The 15,698-nt window shown below is 41.5% G+C and overlaps 1 protein-coding gene across 1 annotated transcript in view; it reads left to right on the top strand.

Moving 5' to 3' along the window:
• CARD14 (caspase recruitment domain family member 14) overlaps positions 1–15,698 on the top strand; it is a 186,298-nt gene that overhangs the window by 110,439 nt on the left and 60,161 nt on the right. Inside the window, exon 12 of the mRNA XM_044068083.1 lies at positions 7,548–7,596. Coding sequence (XP_043924018.1) covers positions 7,548–7,596 — 49 coding nt within the window. The remainder of the gene's footprint in view (positions 1–7,547; positions 7,597–15,698) is intronic.

The following is a 15,698-nucleotide window of genomic DNA, read 5'->3' as shown; positions in this document are numbered from 1 at the left end:
TTCAGGCATGTCTAAATGTCAGCTCCCGGTGTTTTCTCCTGTCTACCTGATGAATCTGGGCATCTTGGGGCAATGCAGCAATTGCCTCATGTACACAGACAACCCTCTCCTCCTACCACCCAACACTACGACCTGTGAGAGATGCACTTATATAGCCAAATTGGAAGCAAAGCTCTCTTCACCGAAGACTGGACTAGACAGTCAAGGGGAGAAGGTAAGCACTTGCACTGCACCACACTCATCACATAGTCCCTCAAAACCTACACCACCAAAACACACACACAGAAGCACAAAACACACACCTACATTCATGGAGGCTCTCAGTACAAATCTGCCCAAACAACAGAGACCTCCAAAGCAGAAATGCAAGCAACCTCCACCCCCCCAACACAACCCAAATGACACATAGCCCACATACTCAGTGTGCCACTCAACTACAGCCCATAAGGCATAACGCACCCAATACTCTAGTCATAGATGACTCTATAGTCAGGCACACTGATGTTCCACTCACTAGGCTGAACAAGGAAAAAGTTACTGTCAGCTGCCTGTCAGGTGCCAGGATCTGCCACATAATGCACACACTCAGGTCACTCCACAACAAGTACAAATATGACTCTGTCATTGTCCATGTTCATGTGAATGACCTGAGACATACCTCCCTGGACTACATGAAAAGAGACATGGAGGAGCTCTCCGATCTTGTAGCCCAGGCAGGTATGACCCTAACCCTGAGTAACATCCTGCCATCATCTAGAATGATACCACAGTACAAGAAAAAAATGATTGACTTTAACAATTGGCTAAGCTTCTGGTGTCATTCTAAGGGAATCCAGTATCTGTCTGCCTGGGATGACATGATCAACAGACCACGATGCTTTACCAAAGATGGCCTGCACCTGTCATCCTTGGGATTCTGGATACTGGCAAAGGCTCTTGCCACCCCTATAGTGCCTTTTTTAGGCAAGGTTCAAATGACAAATTCACCACCGTAACAGGTACAAGCAAGCAAAATCTGAGGGTAATGCTACTCAATGCTAGAAGTCTAAACCTCAAAATGCACTTACTCGAGGCACTCCTTAAAATGGAGAACACTGACATCTGTGCAATGACCGAGACCTAGTTCAAAGCTCCAGAGAGCATCCCTGCATTACCATGCTATAATTCATATCACACCTTTCGGCCACCAAACCCGGACCGAAATGCTAAAGGTGGAGGCGTGTCCATATTCATTAAGGATATCCACACCTCCAAGCTAGTTGCTCAGCATAATGCATCCGAGATTATCCAAGTTCAACTAACTCCTCTTTTCTTGATACACTGGAAAATATTAAGGTACAGCCTAACACTCTAATAATGGGTGATTTTAACTACCCTACCATTAACTTGGAAAACTACTCATGTACCAACTCTTTTGCTCAACGTTTTCTGGAAATCATCAATTCCAATGCCTTGGATCAACTTATCCACACCCCCACCTGGGGCAGCAATATCCTAGACCTGGTCATCACCAACATGGGTGACCGGTGTTCCACACCAGAGGTCAACTCCTCGTTGGTCAGATCCGACCACAAGCTAATCACCCTAGACACATCCCGCTCCCACTCCCCATTAGGAAAACAACCGTAAAAAATTCTCCAAAGCCAACTTCACGCTTCTTAAGACAGAAGTGGCAAACTTCACGACACCCATGCAGATGGACAATAGAGGTACAACTGCTGAATCCTACGCAAATGCACTTTATAAGCACTTACACAAGTGCATGGATTGTGCTATCCCTAACAGAACCAATATGCTTCTGCCATAAACAAACTCTACAACAGAAGAAATAAACTGTTGCAAAAAAGAGTAAAATCCTACGACTGGAGGAACTCCCTGGTCAGCCTCAATAAGAAGCTGAGATCCCTCATAAAATCTTCCAAAGCTAGTTATGAAAACAAAATCGACACTGATTCTAAAGACAACCACAAAGCATTCTATAGCTGTGTGAAGAACCTCAATGGTAACACTCAGATCTGCTCTGAGTTACAGCACAATGACACTAAATATACAGAACCAACTGATATTGCCAAAATCTTGGCAAATCGGTTCAGTGCTAACTTTACCCCCCTCTCACCCCCTAAAGGGCCCATCTTTATACTGGAAGAATGCAAAGTTCCTGTAATCACGGCTGCACAGGTAAAAACCTCACTTTCCAAAGCCAAGAACACAGCATCCATGGGACCTGACAACATCCCAGGCTGCCTTCTACATGAACTAAAGAATGAACTGGCACCCCACCTAAGTACCATGTTCAATCATAGCCTCACCTCAGGCTTTGTGCCCATTGAATGGCGCACCGCAACGGTTATCCCACTCCACAAAGGGGGGGGGGGCCACAACAGACCCCGGGAACTACCGCCCCATTAGCCTGACGAGCCTGGTCTACAAGGCCATGGAAGTATCATCATGGAACTCATAAACAAAGACATTGGAGATCTCCAAACTCTGGACCCCACACAGTTCGGGTTTGTAAAAGGTAGATCATGTCTCCTAAACCTGATAGACTTCTTTGAAGTAGTCACCAAAGCCATAGATGAGGGTAAGGTGGTTCACATAGCCTATCTAGATCTCGTCAAGGCATTCGACACCACCCCCCACTCTGGAATTATAGATAAACTCACTAAACTAGGTATAAATCCCTGTCACAAGATGGGTTTCCAACTGGCTTACTGACAGAACTCACACTGTGAAAGTAGAAGACTCCAAATCAGACCAGTGACAAGTGGAGTACTACAGGGTTCAGTCCTGGGTCCTCTCCTGTTTGGTATCTACTTCTCTGAAGTACAGGCTAACACAGAAGGTCTTTGGCTAACTAAATTTGCAGATGACTGCAAACTAGTAGCCATAATTGAAACTCCTAACGATGTGGACATCCTACAAAAGGGCCTCACTGAGACAGATGCCTGATGTCAAAGCCATGGTCTCAAGTTCAGTGCCAAAAAGTGCATTGTCATCCCCTTTGGTAAAAACTCTGAACCCATGAACTATCACATAGGTGGTAGTCTACTTAACACCGAAAGTGTGATAAGAGACCTTGGGACACAGGTGGACAGTAGTCTCTCCTTTGATAATCACATTGCCACAGTGGTCAGGAAATCCTTCTATGTGGCACACCTCATCACAAAAGGTTTCTCATCCAGAAAAAAAGAGGTCATTGTTCCCCTCTACTCATCACTCATTAGACCCATTATAGAGTACAACACCCCTTTTGGTATGTACCTCACAAGACATCTACAACAACTGGAAAGGCCGCAAAAATACCTCACAAAGAGGATTACTGGCCTCAAACAGATGCCTTATGCAGACCGTCTCAAAAAACTCCAGCTTTACTCTGTCGCATATCGCCTACTCAGAGGCGATCCCTGTCTAACATACAAAGCTATGTCAAACCCAGACCTGTTGGACATGCTCCACTTAAAGAAATCTCAATCCCTCCAAGCTACACACTCTAGGGACCTAAACCTTTTCACCACAATAAACAGAACATGCTGGAGGGGTAGAGTCCTGTCCCAGAGACTTCCCATACTCTGGAACAGACTACCTATCTATGTCAAACAGAGCTCTTCATTAGCACTCTTCAAGAAAAATCTTGATGATTGGATAGGTAATAGGAAATTCATCCCGGGGATCACTTATGTGGTTCTGCTTGACAGGGGCACAGGAAAATAATTTTCTTGGGTGGTGAAAGCCAGGGTACCTTTTTGGCTAAGCTTGTATAGGCCCTAGGGCCAATAGCCTGGTACCTACCTATGAACCTATGAATTTTGCCATTTTCTCCACTGTGGAGTGGTCTCAGAGTTGGTATATTTAGTTAGGGGGGTGTGGGGGGCACAGCCCCCCTATGTCAGTGGGTGCGAGGTAAAGCCCCCCATTTAATTTGACTGTAACATTTACCGGCGGTGTTCGCTGTTTTGTAGTTCGATATTACATGGTCGATGTTAAGGTGTTCGATCACCTTAGCATTCGATCACGTAATATAGACCCTTCTTCCATGTCCCTAGTTAAAAATAGGAAAAGAAACATTATTATTTTTTTGTTTTCTTTTCCTTGGACACTCCCTGGAAAAAGTCCAACTCATGTCAGGGGCACTATTCCACAAATCATGCACTCTACCCAGCTATGCATTAAACCTTCACCTGCCCCTTCTCCCCAAGGCAGACAAGAGTGGTTCTCCTTTGCCTGGAGAAGACAACACCAAAGCCGTAGAAGATGTGTCTCACTCCCAGCCCTTAGTGGCTTCCTGAGGAACTACACCGGAGGGACTGAGAGATCAATGAGTGATCCAAGGAACCAAGTCCAGCCACAGCAAGGTCACCCATCAACAGATGAGACAGTGAGGGAGCCAGCCTGACATCTCAAGACTCCCAAGAATTTTTTTTCTTGCAGACAGGAGAAAGAATAGCCGAAGAGAGCAGTTAATGCTCTATGGTTCAGTCAGAAAGGAAGCCTGAAAAATAGACAGTGTATCCTGTGTGAGTTGGCAAGCCTCCTGACAGAAAAGTAGTGTTTTTGACATAAAATCCAAATGACTGCACAAGATCCTAAAGGCACAAAGCCCTGCCCCTAACAAACCATTTCTTCATAAATATGTAGAAATAATTCAAAAAACAGATTTTTGCACATTTTTTTCACATAAGCATCCACAGGTTAAAAATCCCTTTACAAGTCATGAAAATCCATAGAAAATACATTTCCAGGCATAAAAATGAAAATGTGGAATATTTCTCCAACAGGAAACTTATCTGTCAACCTGGTAGGATTGCTAGCTGACTGTCAGTTCCACAAAGCCTGCAGGGGAAGCACACTTTGGCAGTAAGAAAGCTCTGAAGTTTTTGGTGCTCTAACCAATTGCTTTTATGTGCCTCTCCTTAAATCCTACACCTGTTAGGGGATGTAGAAGCCCCATGGGCTTCGAAATTAGGCTGGTGGTCATATCCTTGGCAGGATATAACCCATACAGATACAGTGTTCTAATGCTGGACATCCCACAATATAAATTGCCTCTTGGTAAACAGCTTCTCAATTTGCTGGAATTTATTTATTTTTAATCTGTAAAGCTGTTCTAACACTCTGGAAGAAAAGAAAGATAATTATGTGCAAAGTAAAAAAAAATGTAGAACAGGAAGTACTGATAAATTTCTCAGTTTGTCACCTCCAGAAAATCTGAAATTTGTTGTCGCTGCCACTCTCTAGAGTTTAGCAAGGCCTGTGCTAAAACCAAAATACCACCAGTATAACAGTTACATAACAAAGTCTAGTCCAGTTTATTGAAAACTACTTTGTTTTAATATACCTGCTCAAAGTATTCTTCTTTCTCTTGGACTGTGTAGCATAACTAAACATACATTCCATACTCAGACAGATTACATACCAGCACCCTTGTGACCTTTTCTTGTGGGTTTTGTATGGGCTTTGATGATGCAGGGAACAACAGATTCTAGTTAGTTGAAAGAAATGGCCATAAATGAAAACATCACACAGATGCTTTGTTTGTGCTTGGTAAAATGTGAGAAATAGTGGCATGGTCAGGTTGTATTTAAAGACTGTAGACTTTTAATAGAGTGGTGCCCTTGCCTTAAACATTATTTGTATGTCAGAGGTGCTAAAGGTCAAATGTTAATCATCCTTTAGTAACCCAGTGGATCCAAAAATAATCCATCTCAGAGTCAACCTATGTTTTGCAAGCAACAGAATAAAGTGAAACTGCAAAATGGAGTTCTGAAACTGTATAAAGTAAAGGAAAGGGTCAGAATGTTTCTTCTTATTAAAAAGCCTTGTAATGTGATATGCTGGCAAAGAAAAGTTGAAGTATTGGGGATAGTTGCAGTCTTTCAGTCACACTCCTTTTCTCATCAGATCCTAGCTATCTCTTCCCAGTAAGGCATGACCAAAATGTTGGTATCTCCATAGAAGAACCTAGGCCTCAAAAAATAAGCTATATGAAATGTTGTCCAATGGGGTACTTGAAGAAATTATGTGAAACACATACTGATGTGACAAAACAAGTTACCCACCCCCATCCTCCACAAAGAAAAAGAAGCAGTGACACAATGGAAATTTTATAGCAAGGAAGCTCAAAAGAGAGTGAAACAAACAGGCAGAAATGGAATGTTAATGCATGTTGGTGTTTAACGAGAACACTCTCCATAAATGGTTCAAGAACTAACCAAAGTCTGTATGTAGTGCAGGACACATAGGATTGAGTCAGAAATCTTTCCAAAAGCCAATAGAAATCCATGATATATATCCCTCCTGACAGAAGAAACAATTACAAAGATAGAACTGTAGACAGAAATCCACAATTTCCTGTATCAACAAAATTCAAATGGGTGTTATCCATAGTGGTATTGAAAGAAGCATTATTTGCCACAAATGTGGGGCAGTATGATCGTGCATGCTGTCTACACTAAGAACTGCTAAGTCCAGTTTGTGTGAACACATGACTTTTTTATGAGCTGCTACTGATGCTCTTCCGATAGTCTTGCGTTAGATTCCCTCAGTTTCCAAATGCATGATGAGTTATTGTAAGCAACCATTTAAGTAAATAATTTTCCTTGGCATACTTCTCAACCTCTTAGCACAAACAAATCTTCACAAAGCCACATATAATGCAGGATAAAGGACAAAAATCAGGAAAATGTTTTAAATACTGCTCTTATAAACTTAGAAAGATGATAGAATAACAGATTTTGTTTTAGTGTGTATTTTCTGAAGGCGATGTATTGTCTGAAACTCAGATGTATGTCATTATTTAGTGACTTGAGTCCTCAGTGATTTCCCAGAAAGTCACAAATTTTATGAAGAACAGACCAAAAATTTATTTGAGGCAAAAACTGGACATTTTGGAAAAATCTAAGACAGCTGAGAGGTATTTTTCTGAGTCATACTTGAAAATCTCAGTTGTGCCTACTGGGCTCAGCAAGTTGAAGAAAAAAAAAATTGAATATTGTATTTACCATTCCTTCTAGATATGTAAATTTGCATTTAGCTGGGTATCTCTAATTTCAACAGGTATTCTGTATTTTGCAACTTGTCTGACCACATATAATTGACTCTCCTAAAATGTATCCATTGGCCAGTTTTGTTTTACAAAAGCTGGTTAACTTGAAGGTAGTCTGTCCAGGTTTTGAGAATTTGTACTATGTAGTCAGCTAAGCAACATGATTTGGTATTTACGTTTTTTTTTTTTTTTTGTAACTCAGTTCACAAGGCATAATTATTTGTCTCCATGTAGAACCTCCTCTAAGGTCTGTCATCCCAAGCTGTTGTTTGTAGTAACTGAGCATATCTAACAAAGAATTCACTTCAGTGTTTATGAACCCTATGCTAGTTCCTCATGCAAGCATTGAAAACTCTTCCCACAGCCTACTGTATAGAAAGAGCAAAAACTAACACCACAGTGACCTTGAACTACAAGGGAGAGCTGAGAGTGCTGTAGAATGATTTGGATGATTATTGTGTTTGATAAAGTCATGTACTGATTCTTCATTTTTCTTGTTTACCAGTTACCTTGAGCCCTGGCTGTTCTGCTGAAGCTGACGGTCGAGAAAAGAGGTAGGTAGTTTCTGGTTTACTAATCACTGTAAACTAACAAATTGAAATGGGATAGCAGCAGTATCAGGACAAGCATGCCTTTATTTCACTTCATGTCATTCTTTACTGTGCCATTATCCCCTTTGTGTTAGAATACCTTCTACACTGTGTGACTACCTTTGTAAAACTATGACTTCATAACTGCAATGCAGGCTTCTTATAGGAGTGTCACATAGAGACAAATAAACCTGGCACTACTGGTGTGCAATTTTTTTTTTTACTGCACAGTCATTAAATCTCTCAACTGTTCCTATTTCAGAGTAATATTCCTGTTTTCAAGCCTGATTTCCCCCTATACATGATGTCCTTAATTTTGTAGGTATGTCCCTGTTTTTCAGGCCTGATTTTCCCTTATACAGGATGTCCTTCATTTTGTAGGTATGTCCCTGTTTTCAGGCCTGGTATTCCCCTATACAGGATGTCCTTCATTTTGTAGGTATGTCCCTGTTTTCACGCCTGATTTTCCCCCATACAGGATGTCCTTCATTTTGTAGGTATGTCCCTGTTTTCAGGCCTGATTTTCCCCTATACAGGATGTCCATCATTTTGTAGGTATGTGTCAGAAGAAAAAATTCAAACGAGTCGCATCTGCCTCAGGTGATGAATTTTCCTTTATTAGCAGTTAACCAGATTACACAGCACGTTGGCCAAGATGTCCGGTCTGGACTGATCTGATCTCCTCTGATCTGATCAACTTGTTTACTGACATCAACTTTTATACTGCAAACAAAACAACTTTTTGTTACATTTCTGACCGTTGACAGTTGGCTATGAAAAACATATAGGAAAAACATGTTTATCACAAATTACCTCAAACCCACAGTTAGTACAGAATGTTCAAGAAGTACAGAATGTTCAATTCAACAGCGGTAGCTCAAATTTTCCAGGACACACAGCCTGCTTCAGTAAATTAACTCTTACTCGGCCGTGCGTCCTTATCCCAGGCTTCACTGAGCTATAACCAAATCTCTTTATTCTAAAATGCAGAAAACAGATATCATTCAGGTTCATAAGCAATGCTGCATTTTGTGCACAGATGAGGCCCATCTTTGACAGGCATATCCCAACAAATAACATGTTCACTTTGCAAGAACAGGAAAAAGACAAATAACAGTATATTTTTAAAACTTTTTCTCTTAACATTTCCCCCCTGAAAACACTTTTATTTGTCTTTTATTTCAGCAATATATGGTAAAAACTAAGTTTTTCTTTGCATACATTACTTCATTGGCAAGACAAATTTTTAAACTTCAAAAACATTTGCAAAGAGTCACATTTCAATGTATTCACTTTCACCAGTCTGTTGCAATTGCTGGTACATCATCTTCGTAACAGCAGTATCAACCAGTCTTTGTAGAAGACCTCTGATACAAGGTATACAACAACAACCACATACCACCACGATAGCCACAGCGACTCCAACGGACACCAGGAAACTGCTGATGAGATGACTCCATTTTCCAAACCATGCTTGTAGAAAATCTGTAAAGGGATTATTTCCCCAGAGTTCTCTGTCAATTCTTCGGATAACATCTCCAAACCTTTCAAAGCTCGAGTGATACTTCCATCAGGCGCAGTGTTGTTTGGAATATATGTACAACAGAAAGTCCCAAACATCTTGCAAACTCCTCCTTCTTTGGTCAGGAGCATATCCAACGCAATCCGATTTTGCCATGCCACCTGCGAAGTGGCCTCCAGTTGTTCATCAATTCCTTTCAATGCATCTTTGGTATAGTTCACAAAATGCTGCTGGTTATAGTAAATGTAGTTGATCCAGTCCACATTCTTATTAGGTTGGATCCAGACAAAGATGGATGTAAAACCAGCTGCTATTTGGTTTATTGCTTTGTATTCATCAGGTACGCCTCTTGCTACGCCAATGCTATCGATGTAGAGACCGTTATCGAAAGATTGCTTCGGTGCCTCTCTTTTTCTCCTACTCAACCACCTCGGCTTTATTTCAAGTTCTCTTACGGAATTGCTTGCTGGAACTGGGAAAATGTAGAATGGCAGAATTAACTTTACAAGTGCACAAGTTCCCTTCCAGGGAATCGTAAGCCTTGATCTGAGTTTGTTGTCTCCACATAACCACCATACGTCTGCTAAACTATGAGTTTGGTTCTCCAGAAATGGATTCCCATTGCCATTCACAGTAACATTGCAATAGTTCTCTCCCATATTGCCATAGTTTTTCCCTGTGCCATCTCTGGAAATGCACATATACGAACCTGGATAGGAAATCGCTGCAGGCGGTTTCTCAACTTTGCTTATGATCGGAAAACGCTGAGTTTCATCTTTGCATTTATCTTCAGTTTTGTTGAAGAATAATTTCAACAGACACGTTAGGTTACCTTCATCTTGCATCAATGGGACTGTTGCTAATTGCTGTTTACCTTCAGCACAAGAAATACAGTTCTCACGATGTGCTTCTCGGGTACTATATCTAACCCAAGATAACCATTCATTATGGTGTACGAATCCCGTCTCGAGTAACAATTGTTCTTCTTTTGTGAAGGCAAAATCTGCTTTATTTGTAGCATTCTTAAGGTTTTGTACTTTAAGTTGGAGGGTCCCCAAAGGATCAGTTCTAGTTGGAAGAGACACTCCGATTCCATAAACTCCTGAATCACTTTCTTGTGGTAACACAATGGTTATAGTAACTACTCCGGTACCTTGGAAATGTGCAATTTTTATTCTTTGTTGCCTGCTTTTATCTTTCTCTTGTATCACTGCACCACTTGTTTCCCATCCATTCACATCTGTTGACCACCAAACACTTGACCAGGACATACAGTCTCTATTGCACAAGTATTTTGCACGAGTCAAGAAATTATTATTGTTCTATTTAGAACAGTCCAAAATTCCTTCACAAAGTGGTTTCACCTTAAACTTGCAACTTGCAGCACCACCATTTCTTTTTCTCTTGCAACTGTTCCTTCTCTTATGGACATATTTACTTTCACCACCAAAATCATCATCATGTGACAGTTCAAGTACCAGTTGAACATGGCCATCCTCCCTAAGGACTACCTCGTGCCATTGGTTTCTTCACTGGGTTTGAGATGAACTAACCCCTATTGGGCTAATCCCCCTTTGTAGCCAGACTTTGCGCTCAGAGGTCCGGTGGAGTTTGACCAATATCAATGGCAGAAGGAAGAGCCTTGAGTTTTTTACAGTGGGTGATATGAATCCACGAAGTCCTCTCAGCGATCTTTACAGCCGTAGGTGTCGAAATAAGTACTTGGTATGGGCCTTCCCACCTGGGGGATGACCAATTCTTTCTCTTCACAATTCGGATCCACACCCAGTCCCCGGGTGCCATGCTTAACAAGCTTTCATTTCTGGAATCTGCAAAGGAGTCATTGGTTACAAGAGATTTGACATTTAGCAGCTTCTTCATATAATCAGCTAGATCCTCACCCCCCCCCCCCTCACATTCCGCTGGCAACAATCCTTGCCACTGCGGGACATAATATGGTCTCCCAAACAAAAGTTCAAATGGTGTAAGTCCTTTGTAGGAAGGTGAGATTCGCATGTACAGGAGTGCCAACGGAAGGCACGCAGTCCATGACCTATGTGTTTCTGCCATTAGTTTGCGGAGCTTACTTTTCAAGACACCGTTGTGTCTTTCCACCAGTCCAGCTGATTGGGGATGGTAAGCACAATGATTTTTGAGATCAATTTGAAACACTTGACCCAATTTCTGAACAATCTGGTTAACAAAATGAGACCCATTATCACTGTAAATGCGTCTTGGTAGGCCAAATCGGGGAATTATTTCTGTAGTCAAAAGCTTTGTTACTGTTTGTGCATTTGGATGCTTCACTGGAAAAGCTTCTACCCATTTAGAAAAAGCATCAATAATGACCAAACAGAACCTTTTTCCCTCTGAGGGTGTCAATTCAATAAAGTCCATACAGAGTGTGTGGAATGGATACGGAGGGGTGGGGAATGCCTGCTGAGACTTCTTAACTCCCCCCTGAACATGATACTTTGCACATAATAAACAAGATAAACAGAATTGCTTTGCATAAGTTGAAAACCCTTTACACCAAAACACCTTAGACACTATTTGAATCATCGTCTGTACTCCTACATGGGCAGGTCCATGGCTAACCAATGCCGCATACCTAAAAAGGTTTGAGGGTAATACCATTTTGCCATCTGATGCCCTATACAACCCACTCTGTTGAGAGATACCATATTTCACCCAACAACATTTTTCCTTCTGTGTTGTCAATGTTTGCATTACTTTTAGTGTCTCTAAGTCTAAGAGGTGTCCGGGCTCCAAATCATTATCATGTAAAAGCAAATCATTTTCTTGAGCTGCCTTTTTTGCAGCCATATCAGCAAGGGCATTTCCCCTGGAGACAGGATCTTTTCTGTTGGTATGTGCGGAACATTTACATATCGCTATCTGAAGTGGTAGTTGCACTGCATCTAACAACTGTAAAATTAAATCTCTGTGATTTATTGGTTTGCCTGTCGCAGTAACCATTCCCCTATTCTTCCCTAGTTGAGCGAAAACATGTACAGTGGAGAAAGCATATTGACTATCTGTATAAATTGTCACTTTTTTACCCTCCCTAAGGTACAAGCTCGAGTCAAAGCCACCAACTCAGCTGCCTGTGCAGAATAAATGTTTGACAATCCTTTTGCCTCCAAAACTTCAGTTTCTGTGGTGACAGCATACCCTACTAGTGTTTTTCCTACAGTGTCTTTCTTTGCTGATCCGTCTACAAACAAAACGAGATCAGAATCTATCAACGGAATATCCGTTAAATCTGGTCGGGAAGTACTTTGTCATGAATGCTCTCTAAACAAACGTGTGGAGTACCTTCTTCTGGAGTCGGCAAAAGTGTCGCCGGATTAAGAGTAGTACATCTTTCTATGGTCATATGAGGCTGTGTCAGCAGCACTGTCATACACGACAAATGTCGACTAGGAGATAAAAAGGTTATCTTATCTTGCAAAAGTATAGTAGCTACTGAATGTGGAACCCGCAATTGTAATGGGTGAAACAAAACTAATGATGCTGAGGCTTGTACTGCCATGGCGGCTGCCACCACAGCTTGAACACAATGCGACAATGCCCTTGCAACAGGATCTAATCTGGAGGAGTAGAAAGCTATCGGCCTCTGTTTATCCCCATGTACTTGTACCAGAACCGAAGTCATATATCCTCCCTTACAATCAACCATTTGTACAAACGGCTTAGAATAGTTCGGAAAACCCAAAACAGAGGATCCTGCTATCAATTGCTTAATTCTAATAAATGCCTGTATTGCCTTATTTGTCCACTGTATATTATTCTTAGCTGCCATGGGAGTATCATAGATCAGTGAGGTCAATGGCCCTACTTCCTCAGCATAGTTAGGGATCCAACTTCTACAAAAATTAGTCACACCTAAAATGGACATAATCTCCCGCTTAGTCGTAGGCATAGGTGCCTCTAGAATTGCTTGTTTTCTTTTATTTTCCAATTGTCTACCTGCCTGGGAAATTAAATAACCCAAGTACTTTACTTGTGCTTTCCACAATTGTAACTTTTCTTTATTTACCTTGTGTCCTTGCTCAGCTAAAAAACTAAGAAGGGCTAGGGTATCCTTTTTACAACTTTCCTGCGTGGGTGAGGCCAACAAAATATCATCTACATACAACAGAACCTGGCTTCCCTCTGGGGGAACAAACTGAGCTAAATTCGCAGCCATTTCTTGTGCGAATATTGTCGGACTCTTACAATAGCCCTGTGGCAATCTGGTGTAGATGTATCTTTTACCTTGATAAGTGAATGCAAACCAAAATCTACTCTCCTTATGTAGTGGTATGGAGAAAAAGGCATTGCTTATATCTATGACAGAAAAATATCTGTGCTGAGGTAATAAATCATTAAGTAATGTATACGGGTCAGGGACCACCGGTGCTCTTGGGATCACAGCCAAATTAACTGCTTGTAAATCCTGAACCAACCTCCATGACCCATCCGGTTTCTTTACAGGAAACAATGGAGTATTGCAGGGCGAATTTGGGCATTCAACAAGAATTCCTACCTGTTTTAGCTGCTCAATGACTGGCTTAATTCCTTCCTCTGCTTGTTTACTTAGCGGGTATTGGTGCTTACAAGGTCTAAAACCTGACTTTGGAGTTATACAAACTTCACCTGCTGTTTTCATCAGTTCTACATCCCCTTTACCTTTTGACCATAAATCTACAGGTAAGGCACTTAACGCACTATCTTCCTCTTGTGTTAGGAGGATTTGTCATACCATTTCTGTTTTGTCATCCCTGAGGTGCACACTTGGTTGTGCCCAAGTCACCCAATTTAATTTTTGTACCTGGATCTGTTGATCCTTCAACTGACTTTCGGACATTGTGTCCCAATTTGTTACCTTTTTCGCCAAATCTACCCAATGTGTCCCCACCGCTTTAGTAATTGAAATATGTGGGCTATAACCTGAGCGATATAAAGAACTCATTTCCTTGGTCAAAGTACAGGTCACTACTGTATTACCTTGCTTATCCCAAAACATATAATTCAAAATTATCCTTGCACATTTGTGCCTAAAGAATTCTTTTTCAAATTCTTTATCCGGACCAGGGGCCTGTCTGTAGTACATAGTACAATGTAAGTGCGCCGCAACCTGCGGTGACCCGCTCCTAGTTTTACTTAAAGCTAGGTTGATCAAATCTGTATCAACCCTCCCCGGCCTGTTTGAAATCGAGTCCTGGCTATACCAGTAAAACAAGTCTTGTACTCCTTGTACCACCAAGCCATCCGCTAACCTTTTCGCTTCAATGCCTTTAGGTGTGGGAATTGCCGCTATTCCAAACAAATGCATCAAATCTCTTCCCAGCAAATTAACTGGACAAACTTTTGATATAATTACCCTATACCTAACAGTTTGGTTTGTTTGCGGATCTGTGAACAATAGACAATGAGACAGTGGTTCCTTATAGATTTTCCCGTTTGCCGCTTTCACAAGGACAAACTCATCTGTTTCGCAGTTCGGGGGTAGAACTGCTGGACCGAAAAGTGTACGCGATGCACCTGAATCACATAAAAACTCCACTTTCTGCCCCTCAACCAAAAACTCTATCATGGGTTTTTGATCCAGATGCATAGCAATACCCATATGTGCCAGGTTTATGACTTCACAGTCACAATCCCGCCCTTCCTTAATTTCCTGGGTGTCCTGACATTCATCGCAGAGAGTGTCTGGCTCATCATCATCACAATCATTCTCGCTTTCTTCTTCTCTACAATAATCACAATAATGAATTTGGTGCCTTCCTTTACTATCATATAGTCATGCGGAGCCCTTGTTCGTAAGCTGTGGGGGATGTTGACACTCTTCGCAGTCGGCAGCAAAGTGCCCACGTCTACCGCATTTAAAACATTCTCCACGTTTTAACCTCCCCTCATATTCCTCTGAATGTCCACCTTGTTTATACGACGTGTCCCATTTCAGGCCCCCACGTCTTTGTACGCCACCATGGCGCCCTTGCCCTCTTTGGTCCTGTACCAAAAATATACTACCATCATCCCCTACTGCTAACACTTGTACTTTCTTTTTCTTTTTTAAATTGAAATGTCGCTCAGCATGCCGTGCATATTCAAACAAAGGTTGCAGTCTACATGTTCTGTGATCAACCATATGCTTAGTTATAAAACTATTTATCGGAGCCTTACAACCTTTAAGAAAAGCGTTTTTCAATTGCTGTTCGTACGGACTATCAGTAGCCTGATCCTGCGGAATCATCATTCCACAATGGTTATTGAACAGTTCTGTCAATCTTACAATATAGTGATCTACAGATTCATCATAATTTTGGATGCACTGATTTATTACTGTCCAATCTGCTCTTGGACGCCACTTATCAGAAATTATCTTCAACAGATCAGTGACTCGCATGTCTAACACCCCAGAATTATGCTTTAATGTAGTGCCGTCATCTGCCTTACATGTCCAAGTACCACAAACTAAGTGCCAATCTGGACCCAGGATTTGTCGCACTACTTGTTCTACTTCTAAACCATTTAGATGACAACTTAAATGCATACC

This window comes from Protopterus annectens, chromosome 4.part0 (assembly GCF_019279795.1).
Source record: "Protopterus annectens isolate FY-2018-M chromosome 4.part0, PAN1.0, whole genome shotgun sequence".
NCBI classification, from domain to species: Eukaryota; Metazoa; Chordata; order Ceratodontiformes; family Protopteridae; genus Protopterus; species Protopterus annectens.
This window is presented reverse-complemented; position numbering and strand designations above follow the sequence as displayed.